Here is a 17728-nt window from a genome sequence, read left to right on the forward strand (position 1 = left end):
AGAGTTGGGGTTGTTCAGTCTGGAGAAAAGAAGGCTCCGGGGAGACCTTAGAGTGGCCTACCAGTATCTTAAGGGGGCCTACAAGAAAGCTGGTGAGGGACTTTTTAGGATGTCAGGTAATGGTAGGACTAGAGGGAATGGATTAAAACTAGAGATGGGACGATTCAGACTGGATGTTAGGAAGAGGTTCTTCACCATGAGGGTGGTGAGGCACTGGAACAGGTTGCCCAGAGAGGTGGTGGAAGCCCCATCCCTGGAAGTTTTTAAGGCCAGGCTGGATGGGGCTCTGAGCAACCTGATCTAGTGGGAGATGTCCCTGCCCATGGCAGGGGGGTTGGAACGAGGTGATCTTTAAGGTCCCTTCCAACCCGAACAATTCTATGATTCTATTTCTAATGATTTTGTTTTTAATCAATGTTTTTACCTTCTTATGTGAGTTTTGTATAAAATTTTGTATAAATCTCGTCAGTTGATAATGAAGGCTCTCACCTAACCGAGCACACTTGAGGGAGGCCAGTGCCCAGCTTGTCCCAGCTGATGCTTCGAGGTAGTAGCAGTGGCTGCGGTAAGGGATCCAAGCTCGGAGTTCGGCTGCTTCGGGGCAGTCTCCAGGCAGCTGAGCAGGGTCAGTAGGAGCTATAGCTAAAGAAGCCATATGATATGAAATTGGTATTGCATTATGAGTAACCCAGGAGGTGGGATGTGTATGTAAATAGAGTGGGATTTCTCTCACTCAGCTTTAACTCCCTGGACCTCTATTCCTCACTATTCCTACAGGCCCTCAGGTCAGACAACGAGGAGAACCAGGCAGTCAAGAGCATGAAACACCTTATTTCTCCAACCACATTTCTTAGGACAAGGAAAAAAAAATAAATCACATCCTGCAGCATCTAACTGCCTGCCTTGGCAGTACTATAGTACATAGTGAAGCTATGTAGGGAAAAAATCAGGAGGGCTAAAGCCCAGCTGGAGCTAAACCTGGCTTCTGTTGTCAAGGACAACAAAAAAAGCTTCTATAAATATATTAGCAATAGGAAGAGGACTAAGGATTATCTCTGTCCTCTAGTAGATGGGGCCGGCAACATAGTGACCAAGGATGAGGAAAAGGCTGAGGTACTTAATGAAGTCTTTGCCTCAGTCTTCAGCAGTAGGACCAGTTGTTCCCTGAGCACCCAGACCCCTGAACTAGAAGACAGGGATTGGGGAGCAGAATGAAGCCCCCGTAATCCAAAGGGAAATGGTGAGGGACCTGCTTCAGCACCTGGAGGTGAACAAATCTATGGGGCCGGATGGGATCCACCCAAGGGTATTGAAAGAGCTGGCGGAGGTGCTCGCCGGGCCACTTGGTATCATTTATGAGCAGTCCTGGACAACCGGGGAGGTCCCAGCTGACTGGAGGTTAGCAAATGTGACACCCATCCACAAGAAGGGCCGGAAGGAGGATCCGGGGAACTACAGGCCAGTCAGTCTGACCTCGGTGCCTGGGAAGGTCATGGAACAGATCCTCCTCAGTGCCATTACATGGCACATGCAGGAGAACAGGGTGGTCAGGCCCAGTCAGCATGGGTTTGTGAAGGGCAGGTCATGCCTATCAAACCTAATATCCTTCTATGATAAGGTGACCCACTTAGTGGATGAGGGAAAAGCTGTGGATGTTATCTACTTGGATTTTTGCAAAGCTTTTGACACCGTTTCCCACAGCATTCTCCTGGAGAAACTGGCTGCTCATGGCCTGGACAGGTGTACTCTTCGCTGGGTAAAAAACTGGCTGGATGGCCGTGCCCAGAGAGTGGTGGTAAATGGAGTTAAATCCAGTTGGTGTCCAGTCACAAGTGGTGTCCCCCAGGGTTCGGTGCTGGGGCCGGTTCTCTTTAATATCTTTATCAATGATCTGGATGAAGGGATTGAATGCACCCTCAGTAAGTTCGCAGATGACACTAAACTGGGCGGGCGTGTTGATCTGCTTGAGGGTAGGTTAGCTCTGCAGAGGGATCTGGACAGGCTGGACCGATGGGCTGTGACCAATGGTATGAGGTTCAACAAGGCCAAGTGCCGGGTCCTGCACTTGGGTCACAACAACCCCATGCAGTGCTACAGGATTGGGGCAGAGTGGCTTGAAAGCAGCTCGACAGAAAAGGACTTGGGAGTGTTGGTTGACAGCCGGCTGAATATGAGCCAGCAGTGTGCCCAGGTGGCCAAGAAGGCCAACAGCATCCTAGCCTGTATCAGGAATAGTGTGGTGAGCCGGACTAGGGAAGTGATCATCCCCCTGTACTCGGCACTGGTGAGGCCCCACCTCGAGTACTGCGTTCAGTTTTGGGCCCCTCGCTACAGGAGAGACATTGAGGTGTTGGAGCGTGTCCAGAGAAGGGCTACAAAGCTGGTGAGGGGCCTGGAGGACAAACCTTATGAGGAACGACTGAGGGAGCTGGGGTTGTTTAGCCTGGAGAAGAGGAGGCTGAGGGGAGACCTTATCACCCTCTACAACTACCTGAAAGGAGGTTGTAGAGAGATGGGGGCTGACCTCTTCTCCCTGGTGACAAGTGATAGGACGAGGGGAAACGGGTTCAAGTTACGTCAGGGGAGGTTTAGATTAGATATTAGGAGACATTTTTTCACTGAAAGGGTTATTAAACATTGGAATAGGCTGCCCAGGGAGGTGGTGGATTCACCATCCCTGGAGGTGTTTAAAAAAAGGGTAGGGACATGGTTTAGAAGTGGCTCTTGTCAGGGTAGGCTAAAGGTTGGACTCGATGATCTTAAAGGTCCCTTCCAACCTCAACAATTCTATGATTCTATGATTCTATGATTCTACTGTGAGGAAAGCAGACCCTGAGGGATCATATAGATCTCAAATTTGCTTTTTCCCAACACAGAAAGCTGTTGTAGGCTAATGGATCGTTGATACCACAGTCTCATATTGTATGGCTGCTTGATCTCTGTATGTTGTCACTTTATACAGAGCAGCCATCGGTGGTGCATGCCTCTGCCAAATTTCTCTCTGTTTCTGATCATGTACACAACTCCAATTCACTTCTATTGGTCTGCACTGCAAATGCAGATCAAATGTATGGCTGGAAGGTTTAACTCTGATTAATCTATCTAATCAAGTCTATCTTGAGCCTCACATCAGGAACAACGATATTATGCAGCCTTCAAATCTCAAGGAGGGAAAACGACATTGTCCTGGTTTGAGGTAAAACAGAACCAACTTTCAGTTCAGTAATTTTATTTTTTTAGCTAAGCCTCTTCTAACTCTCTGAAATTAACAGCATATTGTGTTTAAAACAGTTCGTTCAGAGTGATAAGACAGTTTGTGCCAAGGAATGGCATGCAGAGAGCTCTTGCTTATACTTATTGCTGTAACAACCAAGGTCAGCTAATTTTGTTATTCGTCCCATTAGAGGGTCGGAAGCAGAGGGCATAGAGGGGTTCCATCTGCGGGGAGGAGCAGACAGGACAGGTGACCAAAAATTGACCAACAGGGGTATTCCATCCCATCTGCCCCATGCTCAGTATAAAAGCTGAGGGATCAAAGGGTCAGCTCTCTTCCTTCAATGGCCAATGTCCGAGGAGTACCCTGTCTGTTCATCTGCCTTTGATCCTGATCCGTGTGTTCCTGACTCCAACTCTGGAACCTGGTTCCCACTCTTCGCTGAGTCCAGCCTGGGACTTACCCAGTACCTATCGGTGACATCATCCTGGAAGCTTAATACGGTTTTGTATATACTGTATCTATTTCATTATATTCCTTTTTATTTTATTCTTAATATTTTATTAAAGTAGTTTAGTTTCTTCTAAACTCATAAATCTCTCTTCATCTCACCTCCTCCTCTCCGTGCATGAGAGGCTGGGGGGGAGCATCTGTCATCAGCCTTTGGCTGATTTGGCCAAAACCACGACAGACATAATTTACAAAATGTACAAGCAAACATGCCTATGCATATATCTACTAAGAGTTAAAGCATCATTCACATTCCCGAGGCGCTTACACACATACATCAGAACGGCTGTAGCTTTAGCAATAGTGAGTGGGAGTGAAATTCTGGCCTTTTTTTTGGCTGAGTGACACCTGTGTGTGAACTTGGCCAGTTGCTGCAGTCCACCCAGTCAGTGCACGATCCCAGCACTTACTTATATTACACACGATCTCAAGTGTGATTTATGCTCATGTCTCAGAAAGAACAAAAAGCCTTAAGACAGAGCTTCATCTTACGCACGTGAAAGCAGTGCAGCCATGTCCGTTTTCACAAGAGGCTTTCATGTGCCTGAATTCATGTATCATCCGATAGCAAACCTCCAGATTCTGCAGGGGGGTAGACGGTATCCTGAAGCATAGTCCTCTGAAGGTTTTAGCCCAAGCCAGAGCAAAGTCTCTAGGATAAGGCAGACTAAATGGAATTAGGAATGTGTCTTCAAAATTATTACGTTCATTTGCTTACCATCAGATGTCTTGCAGACTGAAAAGTAGCTTTCATTGCAGGATGCTGTTTTCCAAGTACCATCAATATCTAGGTATACACAAGCATTTTTCTCCTTTGGTTCCCCTGCTGCCCATTTCGTGTACCTGGTTTTCCAGTTATCGGTCCATTTGTAATAGCTGCCAGTCTGAAAAAAAAAAAAGAAGTTCTGGTAACAGAGTTGGTTTTTTTTTTTATAAAAAGCTCTTACACATAAATATAGTGTCCTATCTCTATTTGTGTTTTTCAGAAAAAAAAGCCCCGTGCTGCTCTGTTTTTTTAAACACCATTTGCTGTTCTAAGCAATGTCACTGGGTGCTCTGAGTCACACAAGAACTCATTGCTTTCAGGAGGGTTTTTCTGAAGTAATACAAATTTCTATAACACGTCAAGAAACTTAGATAAGTCCATCTTAGGTCATTTAGTAAATCCCATATCAAGAGAAGCAATTACAGAGAATTTGTCCCCTCTCCTCTGCTGTATTTAAATTAATACAGGGAGCTTTTCTATGAATAAGGATTACTTGACATTAAACAGGCAAAATAATCTTAAAATACCTCTCTAATACTCATAATAACTTTTATTAATATAATAGCAGTTATAAGTAGCCCTCTATATGACAAGGAATTAGACTTTCAGAACAGCTAATGGTTCCTGCACAATAGCTACGCATGCTGGCTTGTGACTCTCAACCTGCAGCTTTATTTCTTTTACCATTTCTAGAGCTTTCTACCATCATCTGTCTCTTCCTAATTAACTTTTTCTGTGACTCCTCATTCCATTTGGTGCATGAAGGTCTTTGAGTAACTCTAATGACCCCTAGAAATCTATGCGTATACACATGAAGTATAAGTATAAAGTAAAGCCACCAAGTACCTGCACCTCCCATCTGTCCAGCACTTACCATATTGCTGTTAAGACCGATCCACACAGGTTTTCCATATTTCAACGTCTGGATCCACAGGAATGAGTGGATGTAGGCATCTGAAATGCTGGCAAGATCTGCAGATTTGTCTTGACAATTTTTTCTGGCCTCTTCCCATTGCATTTCAGATGAGATGATTGAATAGCTGCTGTCACCATAACGGGCAAAGCCAGAGGATGGATTTGTTGTTGGAATTTCAGACTGCGTGGTAACTACGGAGAAAAAACTGAATGCAGGAATTTACAACATACCACTTATCTATAGCATCGATGTTATCAAAAAATAAGTCAAAAGGTCCAATACTAACTGTCAGTCAAAGTCTTTATTTAGGCTCATGAAAAATTTTCCACCCTTGGAAGGGTTGAAAGGTATAAACAGCTGTAGCCGGGATTAAACAAGCTAAAAATGCCTCCCTAAAACTATGCGTTTGCTGTGCGGGGAGAGTGGGTTCATACAAGCAAGTTAGCTATGCTGAGAGTGAACAGGCTGCAGGAGCTGATTGAAGTGGGGGCAGGGAGAACAGTTTTTACTAATGCTGTAATAAAGGTCAGGCAAAACTGTTTTGTTTTCTGTGCTTTGCTTTCTCCACTCCCAATATATGTCTGGGCAGCAGGGATTTGCATGATTACAGTTCTACAGCAGGAGAGTCAACATTCATTACTCATTTTGGTGTTAAAAAAAAACAATCAATATTCTTCAACAATAACGACGTAGCCAAGAGGCTGTACATTTTAATAGACATCGTATGGCATTTGGTAGAAATGTTAAAAGAGGATTAAACGCTCTGCTCAGAGACAGCCAGGAGTATGGGGAGATCACTGTAAGAGCATGGTTTAATACTGCACTTAAAGAAGATGCCTAAAAGCCTCATATTTCACTGAGAAGAAATCCCTTTCCATTTATTATTCTTTTTTATTATTCATGATTTAAGTACAAGCCTCTAGTCAAGGTAGTGGTTCCTCTCCAGCAATTTCCATGGAACAAATTGTACCTTAAAAATAGCAAGACTTAAGACTGGTGGAGCTCTGAAAGCCTAAGGGACTCAGAATGAGACTCAAAGCTGAAAGAAATCACATCAGTTTATATATTCAGATTATCTGAGACACTTGTTCTCAGGAGACTGGATTAAACAGAACTCACGTGAATTCATCTGGCATACATAACCTCTCTCGTTGTCACAGCTATCATCTCTCCATTTCCCATCCGACTTCATGATGAAGACGCAATCTGTCTGAAGGAGAGGGGAAGATACACAGCCGTTACAAAAGGCAATCAGGAGGTGATGAGCTGAAGATCCTATACTCCTAGTGCAAGCCGGATGGGAGAGATAAGGGATGAAAAAATGGAGAGGAGCAGGAGAGGAAAGGGAGAGGAGCTCATTGAGCATTAGTTCAAATGTCCTGGTTTTCAGCCAAATCACTTGACCTGGTATTTATTAGTGACCCCTTAAATGTGAACCAAGCTTCCACTGGTGCCAGTCAAGGTCTGAAGGAAAGGTCTATAAAAAATACTCTTACCAGTTTTATTAAGACTCCTTTAATGACTACAGAAATGACTAGGCTACCTAAACATATCTTCTCAGTTCCAATTAACAATTGTGTAGAAATGCTTCAAAACATTTCCATGAATCAGAAAAACAGTATGAGAACTGTTATTAAAAGCTAGTCTGGATTTATCTTAACTGAAGCAAACTATCTTGGAGAAAGCAAGCACTCTTTACCAGTTATTTGTCATTATTATCAAGTTATCACTATCAGATATCTTTAGTAACAACCAAATTTTCCCTTTGCTTCCTTATTTCTAATTGCTTCAAGAATTCCTTCATGACTCCTCTGATTTCAAGATTGGCCGTGACTGTCTGTCAGCATTTCAGTTGAGTATCTCTCTTATGCTGATTTAAACAAGTTTTAGTCATAAACAGGTAGACTGATGGTGGATGTTAAAAATCTCGAGCTACTAGCTGCCTATCATTTCTTCTATGTGTTTTTCCTCCTTTGAAAAAGAGATTGAATTTCATCAGAGCAATAGCCCTTTTACTGAATATCTCCTTTTTGTACCATCAGAAGCTAGTAAAACAATGTGGGAGCACATTAGCCAGGAATGGGACATATATACAGACAAATTAATGTTGCACCAACCACCTTCATTTTGGCTTATCATCACTTTTCTGTGTTTCATGTTGCAACATTAATGTTTGTGGTAATGCAGTTTGTGGAGGAACTGAAGTAATACATGCCTCGCTGGGCTTGATTACAGAATTGGTATTTTGCAGTAGGTCAGATGGAAAGCACAAAGTCACTCTTCTTCAGATCCTCTGCTAAATATTTTTGGTGTATTTGGAATAGTTATCCAATGATTTGCTAAACCTCTTTCTGCTTACAAAAGGACTTGCTGTAACTTCCCTTTTAGGAAAATCATCTAGCTGCCTAAGATATTACTTAAATTTCCTGTACCTCCACAGTGACATCTGTCAACATTTCTAAGTCATAATAATCCAAATAGTTTTGTTTCTGTTCTGGTGCACCATTAGCCCAGTTGGTGTAGGAAACAGTGCTTCCATCTGTCCAAAGAAATGTGGACTCTGCGTTGATATCATTCATCCCAATCCAAACATCAGTCGTGGCATCCTTTAAATGATAGAAGAGGAAAGCTGGAGGGAAGCAAAGATTTCTCATTAAGGAAAGCTGATCATGACTTACATAAAACAGGAAAAATGTGCAAAAGCCCAGAACTGGGGACATATTACAAGGATAACATTTCCCACAACAGAGCCCATCTGCCTTTAACTAGATATTTAGATAAGCATCTGTAGGAACGTATGTTACACAAGCATTAAGGTTGAAAAAAATAGCCAAAGAGAAAGCTCTGGAGCAAATTAGAAAAAGTCCCCTTCCCCACTGTGTATGCACACACAGTACTCCAGCCAATCATATCGCCAGTGAGAGAGAGAGAAAATACAGATGCCTGTTAGTTTGAGGGATCTGTGCAACCACACTCAAAACAGGCTGGAAGTTTCATGAAAACTGAGCACTGAAAGAACTGGAAACACACACTTTATTTCTTATAGGCAATAATTTAGCTATTATTTCACACTTTGGAGTTAAAACTAAGCATAAACTGACCTGGCTAATAAGCAATTTTCATCAGATAATCCTGTAATCTATTTTAGAGAGCACAGCAGTTTCTTTAGTGGGAGACTAATGTTTCTTCTTTCCATAGAGCCCATATACGTACCTTGCACTTGTTCATTTGGTATGGTAGCCAGGTTTCCTCCCAAATCGATGCAAGCGTCTCGTGCAGCATGCCACATGAGCTTTCTTGTTATATTTGAAGCAAATATTTTGAAACACTGGAAAAAAAGCAAGCACTTCATACAAACTTACAAAGGTGGGAACTGTTGTATCAATTAACTATTTCTCCAGAAAAAGAGATCAAGGCTAGAATAAGTGTCAGAGCTCCAGAGTAGAAAGTATGTCTGTCTGCCCAGGTGGATACTTAGCCCCTCTCCTTGCACAAGGTGTAATCCAGGACTCCAGTATCATCGGAACTGATTGCAATGATGTCAGGTACATAATCCCTTTTCACATTTTCATCTGCCTGCTTCCTGCAGTGACTACAGAATAATTTAAACCCAAGAAAATGTGGCTGTGGATGACACAGCTGCAGTGAGCGATCTCTGCTGTGCCTTGTCCTGCTTCCAATGACTGTGGTTATAACTGTTCATCTCTCCAAAGTGTATGAAATATCCTTCGACACATTGACCTAACATCCAGAGGATGCAGTAGTAGCGCGTTGTATATGAAGTAGACAAAACAAACTTTGTCAAATGGACCTTCAAGTCAAATTGTTACAAATTCTGTCACAGCAATGAGGACTTCCAGACCATGTCTGAAAATAAAACTATAGTGAAAACAATTGTAGTTTGGCATCCTCTTTCTGAACTCAAAGCTTTGGGAACCCTGTACAAGCCAAAGGGATTGTTCAAATGCATTCTCATTAAATCATTCCACCTGAAGGACTTTTTTTCCAATACTGACTGTTACAAATTTCAGTTCCTAACATAAATACATAAAACAGGAGAGGAGGAGGAAGGGTTTTCTTAAACAGTAACAGTGTCTTTTAACCCTCTGCAAACTGTGTTCTCTGAAATTTATTCAGCATATGTTTACTTTTACTGTATTTCTCTGTAAAGTGAAATGTCTATAGTAACCTCTAAAAAAGCCCAGCCATCCAGCCAGCATGTTCTGACTGGATAATTGCTCACTGGATTTATTTTATAATCATAAAACCCCCATATTTTTTGCAGTTCTTTTCTTCATTTCCAGTGCTGTAGGCAATTTACTGAAAATACTTGTTGACATACCTTGTTGTTAAAGAAAAACCAACTTTGTGGACATCCTCCAGGAGGCAATGGAGAAGCGAACGTTGAATTAATAGAACTGTTACTTTTTTCACATACAAATCTATTGGCTGAACCACAGTTTACATCATTCCACAAGCCTAGAAATAGTTAGATTGAATAAGCAAGTTAAGATGTTATAGTGTTTGTAACAATAATTTATCACTCCTTATTTTGAGTTAGAAAGAGGCTAATCTCTACTTTTCACACCCTTAAAGTGTGTAAAAGAGCCACGCACTACATTTATGCACTCAGCTATTTTTTACAAACAGATGTTCATGGACTTCAGCTGCTCAGCACTGTTGGTTACTGGGATACTGTCTAGCAATTGGAAAAAAGAATAAAGGACTGGGGAATATTATAGTCAATAAAGAGCTAGGACAGGATTCATTTGTCTAAACAGAGGTGCTTAGCGCCATTTGAGAGGCGATGTGAGTTACCTGCAGAGAGCTGAAAGTTACGGCACTGTTTCTGTGAGAAACTTACGGTCAGGTGGGCTAACTCTAGGACATTGCGGGTGGCCACAGTCACCTACAGGTAGGCAACTCAATACTCCACTACAGTAAACTGAATTGCTCTTCAGGCAGCACTGGCTGTGCAGGTGAGATCTCCGTTTGACCATAATGAGACTTCAGAGGTCTGGCTCATATTAGCTATGTTTTGGTATCAGCTCAAGCTTAATGCTTCCCTTATGGTCCAATTCAGTTGCCCACATGTAAACTTCTAGCATCATCTGAGACAAGTTCAGGAACGCTGAGCCACCTCCACAGAGCTGGCAGATACGGCAGGGACCAGTGCCCCTTTCTGGATCAACAGCTAAAGAAGGAGGGATGCATCTCAATCAGACCAGATGCCTATGTTTAGAAAAGTGAATCTTGTTCTTGATGTCTTCATATAAAGGTAGAATTTCATGTGGGACTGCACATAAATTGAGAGATTGATTTCCTTATTTTCATATTATTACTGAATTCCCGTTAGCCTCAGCTAAGTTACAGAAGTGCAACCAAGAGGAAAAATTAGCTCTAGGATTTTCCTCTAGGATTTTCAAGATATTTACACTTAAGAGTACTTATAACCACGTGAGACAGTCTTAGGTCATTAGATGTATTTGTCTCTCTCCTTTCCTCGTTGGCTTGTACCTTTAACTCCCCCTACTTCCTGTAGCTGTCATACATGTTTTCTTAAGTTCATGGGAGCGAAGACAGACCCCACTCAACTTTTCACTAAGGGAAGTTGTGAAAAGCCCTGTAAAAAGGTGCAATATCAATCTTACAAATCCAGACAGAGACATCTGCATTAAATTACACATGGTACTGAAATCTCCCCATTCTAAGGACATAGACTCTTCCATGACTGGTGGTTACACCAGTTACTGCATCTTGTTGGCTTGTCACTGGAAAGGAATTGTAGAAAACAGCCATAAAAGATTGCATGTCAACTGACAGCAGAAGTTTGACAGCATCAGTTGTAATCCAAACAGAGACAAGTAAAATCTAATAGTTTAGCCTTGTTACTTACCTTGCTCTGGCAACATTACCACGCAATTTTCCTCATTATTTGCAAAATTGGGTTCATTGGGAGCCCAGGCCACATAGGTTACTGGAGTTCCATCCATCCAGCTTAAAGAAAAGATATACAAATAGTTATTAACTGATACACTTCAATTGTGAGATGAGAATCCTAATTAATATCTCACAATTAAGAAGGTCCATTAATGGGAACTGGCTGAATCTGGAAGGACTGTTACAGATTTTCCTCTCCTTACCCGATTGTTCTAATTTGAAGAAATTTATGTAAAAAAAATTAGTCTTTGCAAAATAGAAAAAGAAAACACCGAGCATATTTTCCAGTGACCGGCAGGACTGATATGACATCATTCAACATCAGAAACTGTTTTCAGTTACCCATAACATGTGATACAGAGAAGAATATTAAAAGTTTTATTTATCTTAACTGATTTCATTGTATCATCTCAGTCAATACCAACTTGTCTTCCCATTCCTCTTCTGCCCTTCCCACGGTTAGTCATTTACAGACACTCAACAGTGGCATTAAAATAGAAAGGTTAAATTAAAATCTCTTCTAAACCTGTTTCAGGTCAAGATTAGAAGCCTGTTCTTTCACCTTCCAGGTATGTCCTAACTAGCAGACGGGAAGGCAGGCAGTGTCAGTATCATGCTCTGCAGTATCTTTAACTTTAGTTTTTTGTTTATTTGTATGTTGGGGTTTTTGGCAATACTTGTTAGTTTTACTGCACTGTGCACTTCTGCTGATTTTTCTCCCGGAGCAGGAGTTTGCAGAGGCTACTGTAAAAATCTCTGTCAGAAGGAGGTTTTGTACTCATTGTCCACATCTTCCTAGTTCTGGAGGACTTCTGTGAAGCTATGATATATAGAAAAAAAGCATAAGAAAGCTCGGCTCTGTAGTATGGAGCGTATTTTAAAAGTGTGTTTTTATAGGTATAAAATCCAGCATAGTAAAGTATCACTCCAATTCCTGGGGCAAATCTTTGAAAGAAACTTGAGAAAGTGGTGTATGGAGGGTATAGCTGCCAAGCCTTTCTTTGGTAAGTGTTTACTCAAGAAAAAATGTTCTTTTCCCATTTCTTTTTGGGGAAGACTTTTGGACTTAAGAATATTCTAGGACTATTCTGTTCTGCTTTGTACTTGTTATGTACAGCGGCCTTCAGTCCTTGAAAACAACGCATTTAGTATCTCCAGCTACAAAAAATACTGTATGTTTTTCTACGTGTTAAAAACTGCAGTGATCATCTTAACTTACCTAAATTTTTTATCAAGACTCACTTCTAGACCAATGAAGTATCCTCTTGACCACCTCCAGGACTGGTCCTAAAACAGAAAGACACTATTCTAATTTAAAACAAAACCGAACAACTTTGAAGTAAAACAAGTAGAAATGGATGTGCTGTTGATTAGGTCCACAGAGCAGTCACTGACGTCAACGGCAGTAAGGCACCTGCTCACAGTTAAGCACAGCAATGTGCTTACACACTCAGGCGCAGAGGCCAGGTTTTCATCTGGAGCATCAGAGCCCTTAGGATGGGGTAGGAGAGAAGATCTTGAGTCAAAAACTGGTACGCATCTTTCTTTCTCCCGCTGGGACTGCATCACCATCTCACGCCCACCTCAAGTCTCCCCCTCACACCAGTTATGTCCCAAGCCAGCACAGCTGGCACCTTCCCACATCGCTCTTCTCAACAGCCTGCCTCACCGCCTCAGCACCAGCGGTGCAGAGCAGGATTTGGTCCCAAATCCAAATCCCATGGGACCAAAGGGCACTTTGGGTGGCAATTTCGCAGATCTCATCTCAGACAGATTTCATCAGGGCAAAGGCTGATGGCTCTACTGCTGAGGCAGTTTGAGTTTTGTGAGCAGACTGTCAAAAGCATTTCTACTGTAGGTTTTCTGTTTATATGGACTCTTACATTTTCTTTTAGTGCTCTCTGTAGGAACCTCCTCTCGCTGTTACTATTAACAACAACCAAGTCTGCAGAATTCATCCTGCAAAACTCTTGGGCTTTTTCCATGGAGACCTGTTCTTTGCTGATGTAATACAGCTTATCTTCATATATAACCCATCCATCTGCAGTGGTTTTATATGCTGGAAGATAAATTAGGTAGCCTTAAATCTGTAGAACACAGAAGCTTATTTTAGAATGACAATTTTGATAAAAAAAAATGAATAGGATGGATAAATATACACAAACCCCTACCATAAGTGTCGGTTGGTTCAGGTTTTAATGGCACACCTGTAAAACAAGAGAATAGAAGGCATAACGTATTTCCATAGCATGTTTTATGATGTAGCTTGTGACTTACTGCAAGGAGCAGAGTGAGGAACAGAGCAGGATTCTGCAGTCTTTTGCCTTTGACTAGAAAGCAGGCTTAACCACACGTTTCAGCTCCACATTATTCAATATGCATGGTCATCTATTTATAATTTTGTATCATAAGCTGTGCTTCATGCCAGCAAAGTCATAGCTTTGGCTGGATCACACACCTGTGCAGAGCAATGTAAGGGAAAATTGCTCTTCCAGTCTGTAAGCCACAGTAGATTTTTCTGAAACACTTTAAACTTTGGTTTTACAGACCCTTTACTGATCCGTCGGTAGCCATACCAAAATCCTCCAGAGGGGTCTTCTTATCAAGCAGGAGAAAATTTCCACTAGATTTACTTTAGCTCTATAAAAGATTTCTCTCAGTCCCAAATATTCATAAACAAAAGGAAATATGACTATATATACTGACTGTGAGTTATTTCTGATTCTGACAGAAAAAGAAATGCCGCTGCTTTGAACAATTGCCTTTCCAATAGCAGATGAATAGTCAATAAGATTAAAGGAGAACCTGGAGCACTGCTCCAGGCCTGTTTCATCAGTTCTCCTTACCATATTGTTATGCTATGACCAGCCTTAGTGTCAACTGCCAAACGTAACAACAAAACTGTAAGCCTGAAGTCTTCTCTTGTATGAGATGGCTTCATACAATTTCTTAAGGCAGTAGAATTTTTTCTACAGGAACATTTTTTCTTTGGGGAAAAAAGTTTGTTCCCGTAGAATCAAAATATCCCTTACAAATGTTTCAATACTCTCCAAAATGTTGATGGCTGCCAGGCAGGAAAGCAGGCAGCCCCAGGGCCATGCAGCTCCCTGTGGCTGCCCTCTGTGGCTTCCCGGGATGCCTGGCAAGTGATGTGCCTGGGCTGCTACCCACGTCATGGGAAATGACAGTGGCTCAGCCAGCCCCAGAAGGTTCATCATCACTGTGGGGCTGGAGGGCTGCAGAAAGGCAAAAAAACCCCTTCTGATTCCATCCATCTCCCATCACCTCCTCCAACCCCTTTTAACTGCCCATAATTTGCCATAAATCCATTCAAATCTCAAGGCAAGAATATGTTTGGTGCACAAACATATTGTATTTGGTTTTTAGGTTTACCTGCGTTAGTGTAAAAACCAGTATTGTAAGGAATTCACAACTCCTTACTACCTACATTGCAAACATACAAACAAAAACTTCTTAATATTCAAAAAGTTTGCAATCTATGAAACCCTTGAAAACACATGGCTTATTTATACATCCTAATTTACATGAAGAAATAAATTAATTTATTCTCATCATCTTGAAAAATCCTGACCCACAATATGTTACCTAATACTGTTGACCTCCATTTGGAAAAAGTAGTTTTCAAAACTTTGTGTCTTTCTCCAGCAACTTATATTAGGAAGCAGCTACTTGTAAAGGTATTTAAACTTCTTGCTTAAAGAGAAGACTAGATCTACCTTTTTTTATTTGACAAGCCCAGTCAAGCTGTACTTCACAGACCGAAAGAACCCATGCCTTAGAATAAGTCCGACCGTCAAGTATGCCACATAACTTGCGTCCTCCTGAATTTCTTGAACTGTCATCCCAGTATGTGTACCTAACCTATAGAAGAAATCTTTGTTACTCTTTTCATCGCTTTCAGCAAGAAAGATGTTTTCATCTCTTTCTCCATTGGCAAACAAAAACAAAATGAATTTGTCTGAAACTTTGTCTCTCACTAAAAAGAGGTGCAAATATAGGGTGCAGTAGGTGTAAGAATTTTTACAGTGGGGCAAAGATGTCAGTGATCAGGCAGTCTGTCTTGCCATGGAGGGCTTTTCCTCTTGTTTCCCCCTCAAGCCCTAGACACAGACAGAGTAGAAACAGGCAAATGGACTGTTTCTAATGAACTCCACATAGTTAAGAACATCCCCCCGCCACCCCACTGACAGAATCACAGAATGGTAGGGGTTGGAAGGGACCTCTGGAGATCATCTAGTCCAACACCCCTGCCAGAGCAGGGTCACCTAGAGCAGGTTGCACAGGAACGCGTCCAGGCGGGTTTTGAATGTCTCCAGAGATGGAAACTCCACCACCTCTCTGGGCAGTCTGTTCCAGTGCCCTGCCACCCTCAAAGTAAAGACATTTCTCCTCATGTTTAGGTGGAACTTCCTATGCTCAAGTTTGTGCCCGTTACCTCTTGTCCTGTCACTGGGCACCACTGAAAAATAACTGGCCCCCGTCCTCCTGACACCCACCCTTTAAGACCTTATAACCATTGATAAGATCCCCCCTCAGTCTTCTTTTTTCCAGACTGAAGAGACCCAAATCCCTCAGCCTTTCTTCATAAGAGATATGTTCTAGTCCACTAGTCATCTTTGCTGTACCCTCTCCAGCAGTTCCCTGTCCGTGAACCAGGGAGCCCAGAACTGGACACAGTACTCCAGATTCGGCCTCACCAGGGCAGAGTAGAGGGGGAGGGTGACCTCCCTCGACCTACTTGCCACATTCTTCTTGATGCACCCCAGGATGCCATTGGCCTTCTTGGCCATAAGGGCACATTGCTCATGGTCTTTTTTCACTGAGCTAGTCTCCAGCAGGTCAGCCCCCAACCTGTACTGGTGCATGGGCTTGTTCCTCCCCAGATGCAGCACCCTACACTTGCCCTTGTTGAATTTCATAAGGTTCTCTCTGCCCAACTCTCCATCCTGTCCAGGTCTCTCTGTATGGCGGCACAGCCTTCTGGTGTGTCAGCCGTACCTTCCAGTTTTGTGTCATCAGCAAACTTGCTGAGGGTGCACTCTATCCCTTCATCCAGGTCATCGATGAACATATTGAAGAGGACTGGACCCAGTACTGACCCCTGGGGAACACCACTTGCTGCTGACCTCCAACTAGACGCCGTGCCCCTAATGATGACCCTCTGAGCTCTATCTTTCAGCCAGTTTTGAATTCACCCCACCATCCATTCATCTAACCCACACTTCCTAAGCTTCCCTATGAGGATGCTGTGGGAGACGGTGTCGAAGGCCTTCCTGAAGTTGGGGTAGACAACGACCACTGCCCTCCCCTTATCTATCCATCCAGTCATGCCATCATAGAAGGCTATCAGATTACTCATACAGGATTTCCCCTTGGTGAATCCATATTGACTACTTCTGATAGCTTTCTTTTCCTTCACATACTTTGAGATGACACCCAGCACGAGCTGTTCCATCATCTTTCCAGGGACAGAGGTGAGGCTGACTGGCCTGTAGTTTCCTGGGTCTTCCTTCTTGGCCTTTTTGAAGACTGAAGTGACATTGGCTTTCCTCCAGTCCTCAGGCACCCCACCTGTTCTCCAGGACCTTTCAAAGATGAGGGAGAGTGGCCCAGCAATGATTTCCACCAGCTCCCTCAGCACTCATGGGTGCGTCCCATCAAGACCCATGGGCTTGTGGATATCCAGTTTACTTAATTGATCTCTAACTTGATCCTCCTCAACCAAGGGGAAGTCTTCCTTCATCCAGACTTTCTCTGTTACCTCCAAAGTCTGGGACTCCTGAGGGTTGGCACAAGCAGTAAAGACTGAAACAAAGAAGGCATTCAGTAACTCCGGCTTCTCTGCATCCTCTGTCACCATGGCACCTGTTTCATTCAACAGCGGGCCCACAGCTTCTCTAGTTTTCCTTTTGCCTCCAATATACTTGAAGAAAACCTTCCTGTTGACCTTAATATCTCTGGCCAGGTTTAATTCCAAGGAGGCATTGTCTTTCCTTATTTTATCCCTGCATATTCTGACGGCATTCTTGTAATCTTCCCAAGCTGTCAGCCCCTTCTTCCACGTACTGTGAACTTCCTTCTTCCACTTGAGCTTTTTCAGAAGCTCCCTGCTCAACCATGCAGGTCTCCTTCTTCCCTTGCCTGATTTCTTGCTTTTAGGGATGCACCGATCCTGAGCTTGGAGAAAGCGGTATTTGAATATCAATCAGCTCTCTTGAGCTCCCCTACCTTCCAGAGTCCTAACCCATGGGATTTTTCCACACAGTTTCTTGAAGAGGTCAGAGTTAGCCCTCCTGAAGTCCAAGGTTGCAATCCTACTTGTTGTTTTGTGCATAGTGACCATGATCCTGAACTCTGTCTT

At 42.7% G+C, this 17728-nt stretch overlaps 1 protein-coding gene across 1 annotated transcript in view; it reads right to left on the reverse strand.

Moving 5' to 3' along the window:
• The window catches only part of LOC134511162 (macrophage mannose receptor 1-like), a 39170-nt gene that overhangs the window by 4572 nt on the left and 16870 nt on the right, over positions 1–17728 (reverse strand). Inside the window, exons 15-26 of the mRNA XM_063324723.1 lie at positions 15084–15228; positions 13518–13553; positions 13230–13405; positions 12566–12633; positions 11303–11403; positions 9749–9885; positions 8620–8734; positions 7839–8035; positions 6526–6616; positions 5365–5597; positions 4443–4608; positions 490–642 (exon numbers count right to left, since the gene is read on the reverse strand). Of these exons, the coding sequence (XP_063180793.1) occupies positions 490–642; positions 4443–4608; positions 5365–5597; positions 6526–6616; positions 7839–8035; positions 8620–8734; positions 9749–9885; positions 11303–11403; positions 12566–12633; positions 13230–13405; positions 13518–13553; positions 15084–15228 (1618 nt within the window). The remainder of the gene's footprint in view (positions 1–489; positions 643–4442; positions 4609–5364; positions 5598–6525; positions 6617–7838; positions 8036–8619; positions 8735–9748; positions 9886–11302; positions 11404–12565; positions 12634–13229; positions 13406–13517; positions 13554–15083; positions 15229–17728) is intronic.

This window comes from Chroicocephalus ridibundus, chromosome 2 (genome assembly GCF_963924245.1).
Source record: "Chroicocephalus ridibundus chromosome 2, bChrRid1.1, whole genome shotgun sequence".
Classification (NCBI taxonomy): domain Eukaryota; kingdom Metazoa; phylum Chordata; class Aves; order Charadriiformes; family Laridae; genus Chroicocephalus; species Chroicocephalus ridibundus.